We start from the raw sequence: 17,449 nt of genomic DNA on the forward strand, positions 1-17,449 counted from the left end.
ATAAATGTTTGCTCAGGTATCCCATTTCAGCAGGATCCGCCATCCATACAAATCACAACAGATACCTCACTGATCAGATGGAGAGCTCACCTAAACCAATATACCATCCAGGGCACGTGGTCCCCGATGGAAAGACATTTACAGATAAATCTGCTTGAATTACACACAGTCTGCAATGCATGCCTACATTTCCTCCCTCTTATACAAGACAAAACGATAAGAGTCCTGACGGACAACATTGTGTGTACGTTCTATATAAACTGCCAAGGTGGAGCACATTCACACTCCTTATTCACAGAGGTGGTAAAACTGTGGAACTGGTGTATAAAACACATCACTATTACAGCAGCATACCTCCCGGGTTGGCTGAACATAATGGTGGACACATTAAGCAGACATTTTTTCCAAGAGCACGAATGGGAACTGAATGTCGAAATAACACGTCATATTTTTCACAGGTGGGGATCCCCATATATAGATCTGTCTTGTTTGCTGGCGTCACAAACATGCCCAAAGTTTTGCTCATGAGCACGATCCTTAGGGGATGCTTCAAATGGAACGCTCCTCTCCTATATGCATTCCCACCGATACCTCTGATCTCCAGAGTAATACACAAAATACAAACCGACAGGGCCAAAATAATACTCATAGAACTGACATGGCCCAGACAGACTTGGTTTCCTTACCTGACATGCATGGCGATCTGTATGTTGTTCACTCTTCCTTGCCTACAGAATCTTCTCTCACAGGAGGACAGTCAAATCCTCTATCTGGACCCGGTGAAACTTCACCTGAAGGCATGGCTCCTTCCTGGCTCCACCATGATGAACTAACCTGTTCAGAACAAATAAAACAAGTGTTGTTAAACAGCAGGAAACACAATGTGTACTGCTTACCTCCAAAAATGGAAGAGAGTCTTCCTAAGGTGCTGAAACAAACAAATATCTGCAAGCCAGGCACCAATTCCACTAATCCTGGAATATTTATTATCCTTAAAGAACTCAGGGCTTGCTATGAGCTTGCTTAGAGTTCATCTCACTGCCATCACAGCCTTCCATTAACAGGTAGACAGCACCTGAGTGTTCACTAAGCCATTTCTAACAGGCATATAGAACATGTACCCAGACATTCAAGAACCCACGCCAGCATGGGACTTAATTCTCATTCTCAGAAGTCTTAACCAGAGCCCCATTTGAACCCTTAGCCACATGCTCATTACTTGTGAGTATTGAAAGTGGCATTCCTGGTTGCCATTACATCAACGCAAAGAGTCAACAAGGTAGGGGTTCTCATGGCTCACCCCCCCATACACGATATTCTTCAAGGATAAAGTGACACATAGAACACATCCTAAGTTTATGTCCAAAGTATTGTCTTCGTTCCACCTCAACCAACTGATTCACCTAGCTACATTTCATCCAAAATCACATACTAACGCTCAGGAGACAGTCCTGTACACATTAGATGTTCTCTATGCCTTGGCCTTTTATCTGGACAGAACAAAGCCCTTCCGAAAATTTCCTAGACTTTTTGTGTTGACAACAGAACAATCAGAGGGCTCTGCCATATCTATGCAAAGATTATCTAAATGAATATCCAACTATATCTATATGTACTATTCACTACACAACACTGAAGTCCTTCTGAGCATCAGAGCCCACTCGACAAGAGCTTTATCTACCTCCATAGCATTCCTCCACAATGTGCCCGTTCTAGACATCTGCAGGGCAGCCATCTACACCTCTGAACACACACTCACAAACCACTATGCAATTACTCTCGGTTCAAGCTCAGACACAAGACTAGGCCTCACTGTACTAGCCTCAGCAACAAACTCAATTACAAAGTCCCTTCCATCCTCATGAAAGCACTGCTCTACATTCACCTGAAGTGGAGCAGCCGCAGGGACAGCACTCAAAGAAGAAGAGAAGGTTACTCTCCCTGTGCAGCAACTGAGATTCTTCGAGATGTCCCCCCTTGTGGGTGCTCCACTATTCACCCTTCTCCACTCTGCTTCAGAGTACAAGCTAAACACTCCATGGTAGAGAAGGAACTGAAGGGATCGGGGCGTGCATTTGCTAGATGAGGCACCAGCAATGCCACAAGACTGCTACTGTGCACCCCCAACCAGACACTGCTACCAAAAATCTCAGATCAGTGGTGCCAGGACACACTGACACCTGAAGTAGAGCACCCACAGAGGGACACCTCTTGAAGAACCTCAGTTACTGCATAAGGTGAGTAACTGTCTCTTTTCAATATGATGAAAAATTATGGCCCTGTTTTTTCAGAGATGCAGAGCATCCACAACTCCCATTCCCTTAGGTTGGAATTGTGGATGCTCAGCATCTCTGAAAAATCAGGCCCATAATTTTTCATCATTTCACAATTTTGATATAAGCCTGATTTAGAGAAATGTTGAGCACTCACAACTCCCATTCACTTAGGTTAGAGTTATGGGTGCTCAAAATTTCTCTAAATCAAACCTATATCAAAATCATAACTTTTGGCCAGTGGGAACTGGGATTTCCTGTAATGTGATGCTGCAGAATGCAGTGTTCTCTTTACCAAACAATTAAGCTAGAACACCACAGTCCAGCCAAACTGAGCCTTTTTAACTGCTGCCTGAAGGGAACTCTGAGATTCATACACTTGTGGAAGCTACTCCTATTCCAAGGAATAAATATCCATGGTGAAAGCCTCGCCCCACTGAAGTCAGTGGCAAAGCTACCATGAACTTTAACAGGCTCAGGATTTTGCCACCAGTCTCTAGTTCAGTGGTTCTCAAACTGTGGGTCAGGACCCTATTTTAATGGGGTCACCAGGACTGGCTTAGATTTGCTGGAGGGATGAAGCTGAAGCCCGAGTCCCACCAGCTGAGGCCAAAGCCTGAGGGTTTCAGCCCTGTGTATTGGGACTCAGGTTACAGGCCCCTCGCCTGGGGTTGAAGCCCTTGGGTTTGCCGCTGCCTCCTTCCCTCCACCCCCCCCCACTCCTCTTGGGGTAGTGGGCTTGGGCAGGCTCAGGCTTTGGTCTTGAGGGTCATTTAGTAATTTTTAATGTCAGAAGAGGGTCGCGGTGCAATGAAGTTTGAGAACCCCCTGCTCTGGCTGATTCATAATACTCTATTTAGTATTTTACACCTACATTCTTCCTAGAAGTGGAGTGTCTGACACCTCCCAGCCCCAATTACTTTATGGTAATTAGGCACAGGTGTGTGTATATATATGTATACCTGGTTTTACACAAGTACAACTGGAGGTCAGGGGCTGAAAAATCAGGTCCTGTGATACCTCACATCTTATACCATAATTTGTACTCATATATATATCACTATGTAGTAATAAGGCCTCATGATATTCTTTTCTCCAATTTCGTTGATTTTATAATATATTTGTTATTTTCAAGTATGTAAGTCATGTCCTTGAGTTTTCTGCCGCTCATTTTTGGAAGCGTAAATTTTCCATTTACGTGCAATATATAGAATTAGTATTTACCAGGATTATGCACAAATACATATTTTTATGTTTGCAGGTAGTTGAACTGAAGCCAGGTGGAAAGGATATTCCTGTCACCAGCGCAAACAGAATAGCCTACATCCATCTTGTAGCAGACTACAGACTAAACAAACAGATTAGACAACATTGCCTTGCATTCCGACAGGGTCTTGCCAATGTTGTTAATCTCGAATGTCTTAGGATGTTTGATCAGCAAGAAATACAGGTACTTCTGTTTAGCTATGTTGGAGAAGTGTTTGCTTAATAATAATTATTTCAGAACTGAAAAAATTGTTCAATTTCTACCTCCAATCTAATCATCTAATTTTCACCACTTGCAGGTTTTGATTTCTGGTGCCCAGGTTCCCATTAGTCTGGATGACCTTAAATCCTTCACAAACTATTCAGGCAAGTATATCACTACTACACAAATGAGCTTTTATGGCTGATTCACAAATAAAGAATTTTTAAAAAAATTTCTTTACATTTTTATCCTAAAGCAACTTCTTAGAAGAGGAGATGGAGCCCAGTCTTGCCCTTTTGATGTCAGTGGCAAAGCTGTCAAAATGAGAGGCCTTTGGATTTCCTAAATTTAAGAGGGTTGGAAAAAATAAGATCAGATTTATCAAATGTGGATAACTAGAGTGACACAGATAAACCCATGTTTAGGTACCTAGTTGTAAATAAGTGGCCATCCGTTCAGAGGGGTGAGCATTGCAGCTTTCACTGACTTCAATAGGAGTTGGGGGGCTCAACAGCTCTGACAATAAGGACCCAAGTGACTTTAGATTTCTGTTTCAACCAACACATTCAGATACTTATCTTCAAAGGAGTCAAGAAGGGATAATTCTTCTGACCTTACTCTGCAAGCTGCCCATTGAAAACTCTAGTCCTCAGTGAAAGGCTTTGCTCAGGGCTGCAGAATTGGACTATACATAAATGTCAGTGCATGTACTAAAAAATGATTTTGCCTGTGTTATATTTACCCTTTCCTGGGTATACTGATTTATGGGAGATATACAGTCTTGCTGACCCATTCTCATTACTGCTTCTGTCCTACCTCTTTATAATAAGTATTACATAATCAGTTGTGAAAACGACTAAACAAATAGTTTTAGACCAAATTTATCATGCTCATTTGACCCATACCCATCTCAGAAACGATGTCTTGAATTAATATTTTAAGTCTGCTAAAAGTATTTTATTTCTGAGTATTGCATTGCATCTCCATTTTAATCATAAAGAAATGCTTTTCTCAGTATTCTGCACAGCGAAGTTTTCTTGCACGTTATGATTTTACCCAAGTCCAGGAATGTATTTTATGCAGTGAAATGTTCTTTCATTATAAAAAGACAAATTAAATCACACATTGCATGGCAATTCTGTGCATTGTCAATTCATAAGTACCGAAATATAATCGATCTTTTTTCTTTCCACCAATGAATATTCAATTATAGCTGTATAAAAGCATATTATGATTGTATAAATGGCTACCTTTGAATATCCTAGCTATTGCTGTCAGTAGGCTTTCAATATTGTCATTTTTTTTCAATTATTTTTACTTCCCTTTTAAAGAATTGTTACTAGTAATATTACTGCAAAGGGAGCCAGATATTTTTTTTAATTAGATTCATCCTAGAAAAGTGCTATTAATAGGACTGGAAGAAAATGATGCAAAACACAGATTCTAAGTGGGAGGGAGAAGTTGTGAATTACTGATGTCCAAAGAGGCCTGCTAGTGATAGATGAATCAGATGAATTGGCATGATGCTTTTAATTTCTTTCAACCTGATTAGAACTGATAGGATAGTCTGTAAAATGAGATATTAAAAATGGTTTATCTACTTGCGTATTGTATAAAATTGATTTGTTTTCTTTTAAAATATTTTAAAATTGTATTATAGGTGGATACACTGCAGACCATCCTGTAATAAAAATATTTTGGAGAGTTGTGGAAAGCTTCACTGATGAAGAGAAACGCAAACTACTCAAGTTCGTAACAAGCTGTTCTCGACCTCCTCTGTTGGGTTTTAAGGTACACACCTTGCTGAATTTTGATAAAAATTAATTACATGGCTTTGATTAGAGTGCTTGTCGAGACTACTAGTAGTATCCAGTTATCACAGAAACAGACTGGCTGGTTTAAAATATGGGCATTTATATCTTTGGGAATTAAGAAAATGCAAGAAAAAAGTCTGTTTATAACCCCAATTACTACTTAAACATTTGCAAATGCGCATAACGAGTATAGTTAATCATATAGCTTACAAATATTTTTGTGAAACAGTATTTCAGATTCATGCATTCTGACTGGAGAGTTCCTTTAGGTGGGTAGTGGGACTTTGAAGAAGTACACATCATTAAAAATGTTTGCACTTTGCTGTGAAGGATGCTTGCTGCACTGCTTTTACTACATCTCATCTCAATTAATAGTGTACATAAAGCAGCAGGGAACAGATTAATTTTAGCTTGAATGTATTCAGAAATAGGTAGAAGAGGATTTAGGATATATCAGCATCCACTAAAACCCATCAGCATTTGAATCCAGGTACATGTTTCCTTTTGAATATCGTATATCTGCTTATACTTCATTACCCATCATCCAAATATTGTGCTAACAAGTAGCTTTTCTTAGACTGCTATTTGCAATAGAGTCTGAATGTGGAGAAAATGTTTATCTGCCATTTGTAAATATTAGTGATGGGTCTGTGCAGATCACAATCTTAAAATGTCTTCAGGGATGTTCAGACCAGTGGTTTTGCTTTGCTCTGTTGTAATTGAAGCAATTCTGACCCAAATCTGGCTTTGGATTCCAATTCCTCTAGAAGTCTGGGAATGTTAAGTGCTTCTCTTTAGTGAATATATTGTAAAGAATAGACTGTTGAATGTCAACACTCTAGTACAGTAATAGTAAATATGTTGTCAAATACTATAGTACTGTTCTGCCTAACAAATTAATACAAATCTGTGCTTATCTGGAATGTATAGACAGTCATCAGTGCAGACAATCACTTTCAAATAACACTGATATATTGCTCTCTATCGCCCTTATCTTAGATGTATTGCTGAATTAACGTACTCTTAGGCTGTACAGTGAATAAGATTTCACATTATAAGGCAATTTGAGGTTATATTTAACTAGCAATGGAGTGGCAAGTCATTTTTCATGTTTACTGGATAAATATAGGCATATGTACTAACGACAGATGAATGCAAGTTCTGTGTCAAGTATGGCAATTCTTATCACTATTAGATTACAAAACATCTGTACTTATTTCTATTTAGGGTTGTGAGTGGGATAATTTTCTCGCTAAGTAAATATTTCCAGAGCAGTTCTTAACATTATTTTCAATAAGAACATTATGCAGTTCAGATGAGTGCAACGGCATGGAGATGAGGAAAATATATTTGGAGTTCTGCACACTTTTACCATGCATGATATATTAAATTTAGATCTAAAAAACCTATGGGTAAAAGAACCGTATGGTTTCAAAGTCAAGCACTAAGAAGTTAGGAAGTGCCTGAATTGAGGTTGCATGTGCAACTTTAATTCAGCCCTCTTGGTGTATGCATTATTATACAGGCTTTTATTACATGATCACATACTATTTTTTCCCCAGGACGTCTGTCCCACTCAGTGAATGAGTAATTATTTAATATTTCTTTTGATCACCATTCAGTGTGTGGCTCCAGGCACTCCATACAAGCCCCATCTTAGAAATGTCCACAAGAACATAATAACAGCCGTACCGGGTCAGACCAAAGGTCCATCTAGCCCAGTATCTGTCTACCGACAGTGGCCAATGCCAGGTACCCCAGAGGGAGTGAAGCTAACAGGCAATGATCAAGTGATCTTTCTCCTGCCATACATCTCCATCCTCTGAACAGAGGCTAGGGACACCATTTTTTACCCTTCCTGGCTAATAGCCATTTATGGACTTAGCCACCATGAATTTATCCAGTTCCCTTTTAAACATTGTTATAGTCCCAGTCTTCACAACCTCCTCAGGTAAGGAGTTCCACAAGTTGACTGTGCGCTGCGTGAAGAAGAACTTCCTTTTATTTGTTTTAAACCTGCTACCTATTAATTTCATTTGGTGACCCCTAGTTCTTGTATTATGGGAATAAGTAAATAATTTTTCCTTATCCACTTTCTCCACATCACTCATGATTTTATATACCTCTATCATATCCCCCCTTAGTCTCCTCTTTTCCAAGCTGAAGAGGCCTAGCCTCTTTAATCTTACCTCGTATGGGACCCTCTCCAAACCCCTAATCATTTTAGTTACCCTTCTCTGAACCTTTTCTAGTGCTAGAGTATCTTTTTTGAGGTGAGGAGACCATATCTGTACACAGTATTCGAGATGTGCGCGTACCATGGATTTATATAAGGGCAATAATATATTCTCAGTCTTATTCTCTATCCCCTTTTTAATGATTCCTAACATCCTGTTTGCTTTTTTGACCGCCTCTGCGTACTGCGTGAACATCTTATATAATAAATATAGAATTATTCATTTCCTCGTGGACATTTATGATGCTCTCAACTGTAGTATCTAAGTGCTTCACAAATATTAATAAATTCATTCTCCCAACACTTCTGTGAGATTTGATGGTGCTGTTGGTTTCCCCATTTTGCAGCTGGGGAACTGAGACACTGAGAGAGAGAGGCCAAAATTTTCCACTAATTTCAAGTGTTTTGTCACAGAGTGATACTAACCCTTTAAGAGGGAGCAAGGCCTGTACACATGTAACTGGTCACCTGACCTCAGCTGAGCTGTAAAAGAGGGCACTTAGGTATAGAGAGGGCGAGCTTGGGTGAGTCGGGCTGTGGGCCAGTCAGGAAAGGGGCAGAGAGAGTGGAAAAGGGGCCCTCACTGCCTGCTCCCTGTGACTAGGGAACCCTGGAGCAGCAAGATTGCTAGAGTTCCCTGGAGGGGAAGCAGAAGGAACCTGAGAACTAAAACCTCTGAGAACTGTAGCCTGGGGTAAGTTGAGGAACTATATGTTTGTTGATTTGACATTGTTTGGACAGTAAAACTGCATAAAAGGGACTGTGGTCATGGCAATGAGTCCTTAAGCTGGGGAGAAGCCCTTGTTACAGTGCTCAACTTGGGACAGCTAGCACTTGATTTTTTCAAACTACTTCACATTTTTATAGCACTTTGTGTGTTCAGAGCACAGCTCCAGTCAATTTTTAGTTGCAGCTGTATGTACTCACACTTCTGCAGATCTGGCACCAGGTGTTTCACATTGGAAACCTGAGGAACTCACAATTAGTGCCCAACTGTGAAAAGTTTGTTTTAAGGGACTTGCCCAGGTAAAGAATCTACTTCTCTAGGGTAGCATTCAATTTCTTGAATCATTAAGGATTTCCTTAATCCTGTACTTTGTTGCCTCATTCACTATACAGCCCTGAGGACTGAATGAGTTTTCCTGTGGAAAACTTATATGTGATCATGAAATTAAAGAAAAATATGTTTTGGCTGATACAGACTAACATGGCTAGTACTCTCAAACCTGTAATTAAAGACCGTATCATGATGCACAAAGGGCTAAATTAAGGTTGAACAAGCAACCTTAATTCTGGCATTTCCTAACTTTTGTGTGTTTGACTTTGCCACCTAAAATGGGGGGGTTTTATGTTATTTCCTAATTTTAAAACGTGGGAAAAACACATTCCATATTTTGAGTCATACAGACTCCTAACTTGGGTCATCAGCAGTGTTCAGATGCTTCGATCCATAGCACATACCTCTTACACTTGAAGTAATCAAGTTAACTGATGTCATCTGCTATGTGGATCCAGTCACTAGAGGCAGAGGGGGGAGACACTTTACCAATGGGTTTCACAGCTTTTTGCTGACAGCAGAATAATGTGAAAACTGAGGACCCCTGTTTTCAGTTCCACATTCTGAAGATGTTCTCAAATGGCTATATAGACCCTTCTTCCGCTGTGCCCTTCATCTGTCCCTCACTGCTCCTATCAACCCATCCCCACTTCAGCTCCTCCACCTCTTCTCTTATCTAACATCTACTGGCTCTGCTTCCCGCTACCTCTCTGCACGGGTGTGTGACTGCTTCCTCCTCCTCACTTGCCTGAGTGCCAGTATCGGGAGCATTAAGAGTGCAGGAGAGTCTCCCTGCTCCCAGTTCCAGAGCCAGATGTGGCTAGAACAGGGGTGGGCAAATTTTTTGGCTTGAGGGCCACATTGGGTTTTCGCTACTGTATGGAGGGCCGGGTAGGGAAAGCTGTGCCTCCCTAAACAGCCTGGCCCTCGCCCCCTCCCACTTACTGCCCCCTCACCATCCCCTTCAGAACTCCGACCCATCCAACTCCCCCCCCACTCCTTGTCCCCTGACCACCCCCTCCCGGAATCCCCCGCCCCTAACCACCCCCTCTTGAGACCCTACTACCATCCAACCCCCCCTGCTCCCTGTCCCCTGACTGCCCTACCCCTGACAGGCCCCCAGGACTCCCATGCCTATTCAACTGCCCCATCCCCTGACTGCCCCCCAGGACTCCCTGCCCTTTATCCAACAACCTCTCGCTCCCTGCCCCCTTACCATGCTGCTCAGAGCACCAGTGCTGGCAGCTGCGCCGCCCAGCCGGAGCCAGCCATGGCACCCTGCAGTCTAGAGCACTGGAGCAAGCCGGCAGTTCTCGCAGCCATATTGCCTGGTAGGAGCTCGCAGCCCCACTGCCCAGAGCACTGGCACCACGGGGAGCTGAGGCTGCGGGGGGGAGAAGGGGGAGGGACAGCAGGGGAGGGGGACCGGGCGCTAGCCTCCCTGGCCAGGAGCTCAAGGCCCAGGCAGGATGATCTGACCTGTGGGCCGTAGTTTGCCCACCTCTGGGCTAGAAGGAGCATTTGTGGGAAAAGTTTTGCTCAGTTCTGGTCTGTAGCATGCTCAGTGCGGACAGTATTTTGAAAGAATCGATATGCCAGACTTAAGTCTCTACTGAGCATGTATAAACTGATTTTACAGAGGCTTGTAAGTGCCCAGATTCTGGCATATTTTTATGGAGAAAGCAAAAGGCACACCACTGATATCAGGGCAATTACTCTGCTAAATTTTAAGGGCTTTTTCTAAGGCATGGTGACACTAGAACATCTTAACAAAATGGTTGTAAGAAGTTTTTAACAACATAATTTTCCCTGGCCTCTTTCTCAGCAATGACTGAACCATTGTGGCTGAAATGCTCCAAATCGTTCAGCATGTGACATACAGTCTGCCTGTGGAACTCCTTGCCAGAGGATGTTGTGAAGGCCAAGACTATAACAGGGTTCAAAAAAGAACTAGATACATTCATGGGGAATAGGTCCAACAATGGCTATTAGCCAGGATGGGCAGGAATGGTGTCCCTAGCCTGCTTGCCAGAAGCTGTGAATGGGCAACAGGGGATGGATCACTCGATGATTACCTGCCCTGTTCATTCCCTCGGGGCACCTGGCATTGCCCATTGTCGGAAGACTGGGCTAGATGAACTTTTGATCTGACCCAGTGTGGCCGTTCTTATGTTATACACAGCATGTAAAATTTCTGCCAAACTAACCATTTATCTTAAATTATACGTAACTGAAGCAGGGTCTTACAGTGGGAAGTGTTGGGCAACTGTAAGGAGAAGCAGCATTACTAGCTTCACTTACAAAATGTTTATTTTACTTTATTTTTACCCACACATGTGGCATATACTACACAGTATATGATAATTACAATGTGTGATCATTTGAAACTCACATCATGCGTGGTCTTGGGCTGTCACCCTTATCTACTGTATTCAGATCTGGGCTCAAGCACACCAGGATGGTAGCAAGGTATCCAGTGAGATGCCTCATATATGGTCAGTTATTTGGAAAGCCCTCAAAAACTGCTGTCAGTACCCCCAATTGTATGCAATTGTATGGTAAAATAGTTGCTACATTATTCTAGTCTCAAGACCATGCCAGATGGTGCCAGTGAAAGCAGAGATTAGACTCACAGGAGATGAGACCCAAGGTGCATAGGACAGGACACAATTAAAACTGGCCATACACCAAAGGAAAACATAATAAAAGAGACAGAGAGAAATGCACCAAATCGCCGCTTGTTTTTCTAACAAAGGGGAAAAGGGGAGGGAGGGAGACTAGTCAGCACAAGCAGGAGGAACAGAATGACCAAGCACTGAAGCAGACTATGAGATGTAAGGAAAGATGTGGAATGTGACTCCAAAGAGGTCAGTGCTCAAGGAGAGGCTTTAGAACCCATGGGTAACTGGGTCACGTATGAAAGGCAGGAGAGCAGCTCGGGGGCTGTTGGCTGTAGCATGGCCGTGCTGTGCCAGAGGAGAATGGGCGGGTTAGAATAGCTATATCAAGGGCAGCATGGTCAAACACCTCAGCAAGGAGTTGGAGTTAATTGTAGAACTGAACTACAAGCCATGCCCCCCACAGTTGCTCTGGCAGTAGGAAGTACAGCAAAGTATATGGCTGCTTTGTGTGCGCAGCACTGAGCACCAGCCAGTTCCAACACTTGAGGGGTGCATGGATTGGCTTGCAGTAGCCCCCTACCAAGTGGGGCATGCCATTGACATCATGGGGCTCACCAGCCACCCAAGAGAAGTGGGCTGCTCATAACTGTGCCCCAGCAATCTAGTGCTAGCTGCTAAGGCCCTATAGGTGCCCTCAAGTTGTAAATGAATACCGGAAAAGAGAATAGGCAATGTCTGTTGGCATGAGTGTTCATATAATGGTAGCCTATAATTAATGTTTGTACAGTGCTCTCAAGATGAAAAGCACTATGTGCTGTAAGTGCTAAAAGTATTATTAGCAGTCAAATGAGTATATGAGTTTGTTGTTTAAAAAAAAAAAAAAAAGCTTGCAATATGTGGAGGGTTGAAATTAATGCAAAATGTCCTCAGTAATTAATTGTTCTATAGTTGTATTCAAATAGATATTAAATTTTGCTATTAAGAACACAGTCACTAGCACTCAGACTCTAAAATCTTGTACGTACTGCATTGTGGAATCTTCACTTTTGCTATAGGTCATATTTATTTAAGAGAAGGGATCATTTTAGAGTTCATAGCTTATAAATAGCACAGTCTGGGTTTACAGCATTTTAAAATTATTAGAACTCTTAGTGCCAGATTATCGGACTCAGAGTAACATTTGCTAAAGCTAATTAAAGTTTAATAAGTTTAATAAATGTGATTGTTACAGACAAAAAAATCATTAAAGTGCGGTTGAAAATTGTTAAGTTCCAATCAGGTCACATAATAAATTGATGATGCTTCTTACTTCTAAACTGTTGCAGCTTCCCGTTGTAGAGTATTCAATTATGCAACAAATGGTGCCCTTGGCATGACATTTCAATTTAGAACTTCATTTTTTACATTTTTAAAGCTTAAAGTAGGAAAATTCAATTAGCATTTTGAAAAAACACTAAAATTGCAGCATTTTAGCTGTGAAACACATTTTAAGGCCTCCATTTAAACAATAATTTAACTTAAAATCTCATTGACCTCCTGCTTTAGGGTGGCTTTTTTTTTTTTTTTTTTACAGTTTCTAAAACCTGATGATCTATTTTAGCTCAGCCAAGCATTGTTGAAATTAATATTTTCTTGCCAATGAAAGCAGAGCATTAGGTGTAACAAATAAATGTCCTCTGCATCCCCATTTGTCTTGGCGAGATAAACTTGATTTCTTAAAGAATTTAGAAAACTATACATGAAATAAAACCTCAGATACTTGCTCGGCATATCATAGAAGACGAACCCAAATTTGGCTGGTTTCTACCTTAGGGTTTTATATGTAGGTACATAAGAACTACATGATTCTGTGGTATATTATTGGTACTCTGCATCTTAAAAAGCACAGAAGTGTATGGTCCTTAAAATAAAATATTATGCGTCTTGTCTGGGTAATATTATATCTCATTAATAGACAATGTTAGGTCCCAGTCCTGCAAAAATGTACATATGTGCTTAATTTTACATATGCACATACTGCCATTGACCTCATTAGGACAACTCATGTGTATGTGGATACAGTTAAGTACATGCAAAAAGATCAAGACCTTAGACTGCAAACTCTTTGGGTCCAGGACTGCCTTTAATCTGTATCTTGGATAGCATTAGAAACGCTGTCAGAATTTAGCAAATAAAATAATATTTTCATGTCCTGACTTGTGTGCAGCAGGAAGATTAAGTTGTTTGGTAATGTGCTTGGTATGTGCTTTCTGGCCATATTTATTTTGCCTATTGTAACTGTACTAAAAAATAACCTGAGGACCGAGGAGGAGGTGTTGATCCTTGTTTTTTGTATGAAATTCAAGTTGCAGTCCGAGCAGATGCTCACTTGATAATATAACATTTAACCAATATTTATTTGTGGCATGGCTACTCCTTAATCCAGCTTTGGGCTGATACAATGTGGGTAACATATTAATGTCAATGTAGAGAGAATTGAAACTGAATTTGAAAGAACAAGTTTATTTTAGATTTATATATAAATTCTAACTGACTAGCTTAACTAAACTCTTTAGAAAATCCATTAGACTGTTAGCAAGAGAAGAACTTTTTTTTTTTGTTAGAGCTTCATCTATATAAGGGTATCAAGGAAAAACATGAAGCAATAAGGAAAATAACAAAACAAAGTGTAATTCAAAGAAGAAATCTTGTACTTTATGCAATGCAAAGTGGGCTGAACAGGCCCAAGGACCCAGCTCATTATGCTTGCCCCCACCACTGCTGGTGGTCTTTAGCTTCCAATCAGAGCTGAGCAAATAATGGATTTTTTAGTTTGGGAAGTGGGCAAGGAGAGAGGCAGGCAAACTGAAAATACAAAAATATTCCTGTTCAGTTTGGACCAAATCCTTTTCCTCAGAAAGTTTTTGTTGACACAAAAACTTAAAACAGTTTCATTTTGAGATGACCTGAAACAGGGATTGGACTTCTTTTGAGTTTTCATTTCGAGTCAGTGGTTTCAGGTGTTTTTCATCTTTTATTGGTGTGTGTGGTTTTTTTGCTTTGTTTTTAATTGGCCATTTAAAATACCATTTCAAATTGAAAAGTTTAAACAAAACATTTCAAAATAGTCTAAATGAAACTTTTCAATTCTTTCAAAAACGTTTTTTTCTTTGGGGGGAGTGTCATCTGAAACCCTTTGCCGAAATCTACTTGAATAGATTTTAGGACCCAAGAAATACTTTTATCTATGGAAAACTATTAGCAATTTTTTTAAATATTTTTTTTTACTCAGCTCTGCTCCCAATGCTTAACCACTGGTGCATTTTCAGTAAGTATACAAGTGTTATGAAATTCCAGTGCCCAGCTCCAATGTACGAATTCTGTAGTGATGGGGAAATAAGAGGAATTATGCATGCTTGGAAGACTTTGTAAGGCGAGCCTATGCTTAATTGTACCTAAGATTTCTGCAAATAATTTCTTAGTTGCAAATAAATCAAAGACTTCTTTCTGCATGCTACTATATTTTAAATTTTCATGTTTCACTGTTTCTGTGGAACCAGATATTTGCAGAATATAGCATGTGAACAATAATATAGCTAGCTATGCCCCTTCCCCCCCATGCTGGGCCTTAAGACCTTATGTTTTCTACAATATGACCATTATTATTATTATTATTTTTACCATACCTATTTGGGCATGCTTTTAGGGCAACCAAGGGAACATAAAAACAGCCATACTGGGTCATATCAATGGTCCCAATAACCTGTCCCTGACAGTGGCCAGGGTCATCGGGAACGAACAGAACAGGGCAATTTCAAGGGATGTATCCTCTGTCGTCCAGTCTAAGGGTCTGGCAGCTGGAGTATGAGAGACAGCTGGAGCATGGGGTTGCATCTCTGACTGTCTTGGCTAATAGCCATTAATGGACCTTTCCTCCATGAACGTATCTAATTCTTTTTTGAACACAGTTATACTTTGGGCCTTCACAACATTCCATGGCAATGATTTTCACAGGTTGACTCTGTGTTGTATGAAGAAATACTTCCTTTCGTTTGTTTTAAATCTGCTGCCTATTAATTTCATTGGGTGACCCCTGATTCTTGTGTTATGTGAAGGGATAAATAACACTTCTTCTTCGAGTGGTTGTTCATGTCCATTCAAAGTAGGTGTGCGCTCGCTGCGTGCACGCCAGCCGGAAGATTTTCCCCTAGCAGCGTCCGTAGGGTCAGCCCTAGCGCCCCCTGGAGTGGCGTCACTATGGCACCCTATAAAGGGGCCCGCCGACCCTCCACCCCCTCAGTTCCTTCTTACCGCCAGTGATGGCTAGCTGGAACTTCTCTTGCGCATAGCAAGTTAAGTGTCCTATCCTTGTGTATAGTCTGTGTATATAGTTACGTTATAGTCAGTTTACTTAGGTCATTGTATATAGTTCTTGGTAGTTGGGAGGTCCCCCCACCCCCCCAAGCTTCATTGCCCGTTGGGGCATGCCCAGGTCTCCGGGTTTAAACTCTGCACGGACTGCAGGAAATTCATGCCCAAGAGTGACCCACACTCTGCTTGACTGAGGTGCCTTGGAGAGAGCCACCAAAAGGACCGGTGCTCTATCTGCAGAGGCTTCCGCCCGAGAACTCTCAAAGACAGAACTCAAAGACTGAGTCCTCCTGATGGAGGCTGCCCTGCGGCCACCCTCGGACCCGGAACCAGCCGAGGCGGTGCCCTGCACGTCTTCCTCTGTGCAGAGCGCCCCGGCACTGGATCAGGACTTAGAGTCCAACCCAAGTCATCTGAGACCCGGCACCAGACAGAGTCGGGTCATAGGAAGTCAGCCTCAGTGCTGCACCACTCACCGTCTTCAGTGCCTGCTAAGAAGAGAAAGCCGGTGAGGGAACAGTCACCCCATCAGGACCCGAGGCCGACGCCATCCGCGGGTGCAAGCGGACAGGCTGGGCTACAGCCCCTCGGCTGCTCCGTCGACTCCCACACCGCAGAGAGAGCGGTCAAGTCCGGACCAGCCTTGATCCCCAGACCTCAGCGAAGACTTGCACCTCCCTCGACACCGGAGCCGTTCGAGGTGGCCTCAGACTTGATGGGACTCCTGGCGCCGGCCTCCCCGCACCATAGGGAGTTGCCTACCGTGGCCCGTCCCCCAGTACAATCTAGGGGCAAGCCAGCCATGCTGTCGCCTCCCTCCCTGCATCGCGCCGCTAAGGTGGCACCGGAGCAGATAAGAAGCTCCCCGCCGCCTCAGCACCGCTCTGCAACGGCACCAGGTGTTTCTCCCCCCCAGGTCGTCGTACTCAGAGACTTCAGGCTCAGAGGCAGACTCCTACCGCTCCAGCCAGTCGCGGAGCAGGAGGTCGGTTTCGGGGGCGAGCCACCAGCGTTACCCACAATGGCAGCAGCAATGGCATCCGCCCTCACAGTGGCCTTTTTGGACCCCCTGGGCCTACCACCAGTCGGTAGGTCAGGCGTTTGGTCCTCGATCGAAGTTGGCCTCGGTCTCCTCGGCGTCGGTGGTCCCGACACAGCTGCCTCCTCAACCAGCACCGTTGCTGGGCAGGGGTGTGCCATATCCAAGCTCAGCACCCCTAGCCGGGCAGCGGCACCAGCATCAGCTACAGTTTGGGCTCAGCAGGCACCGCCCGATACGCCAAGCCGCTCACGGGCGACCCTGGTACCAGTCAAGGTGCCGCAGTTGGAATCGGAACCGGCCCCGCAATCACAGTACTGTGTGCCGCAGGACACCGAAGGACTGCACACACCAGAGGAAGGGCCGATCCATGTAATTTCCTCATCTTCCTCCCTGGACAAAGCGGTCTTGGGCACGGCTGCGGCACCGGCCCTGGAGAACACTCGAATCCTCCAACAACTGCTCCGGCGAGCAGCTCAGAGCCTCGCAATCCAAGCTGAGGAAATTGAGGTGGGAGACATCCTGGCTGTCTCAGGGCCATCCAGGGTGGCTCTCCCGCTGATAAAGTCTATAGCGGATACATCCCGCACC

The 17,449-nt window shown here is 42.9% G+C and overlaps 1 protein-coding gene across 1 annotated transcript in view; it reads left to right on the forward strand.

Annotated features, from left to right (window-relative positions):
* The window catches only part of UBE3C (ubiquitin protein ligase E3C), a 191,676-nt gene that overhangs the window by 164,647 nt on the left and 9,580 nt on the right, over positions 1–17,449 (forward strand). Inside the window, exons 20-22 of the mRNA XM_030550104.1 lie at positions 3,535–3,723; positions 3,839–3,905; positions 5,402–5,532. Coding sequence (XP_030405964.1) covers positions 3,535–3,723; positions 3,839–3,905; positions 5,402–5,532 — 387 coding nt within the window. The remainder of the gene's footprint in view (positions 1–3,534; positions 3,724–3,838; positions 3,906–5,401; positions 5,533–17,449) is intronic.

Source organism: Gopherus evgoodei, chromosome 2 (genome assembly GCF_007399415.2).
Source record: "Gopherus evgoodei ecotype Sinaloan lineage chromosome 2, rGopEvg1_v1.p, whole genome shotgun sequence".
NCBI lineage: Eukaryota > Metazoa > Chordata > Testudines > Testudinidae > Gopherus > Gopherus evgoodei.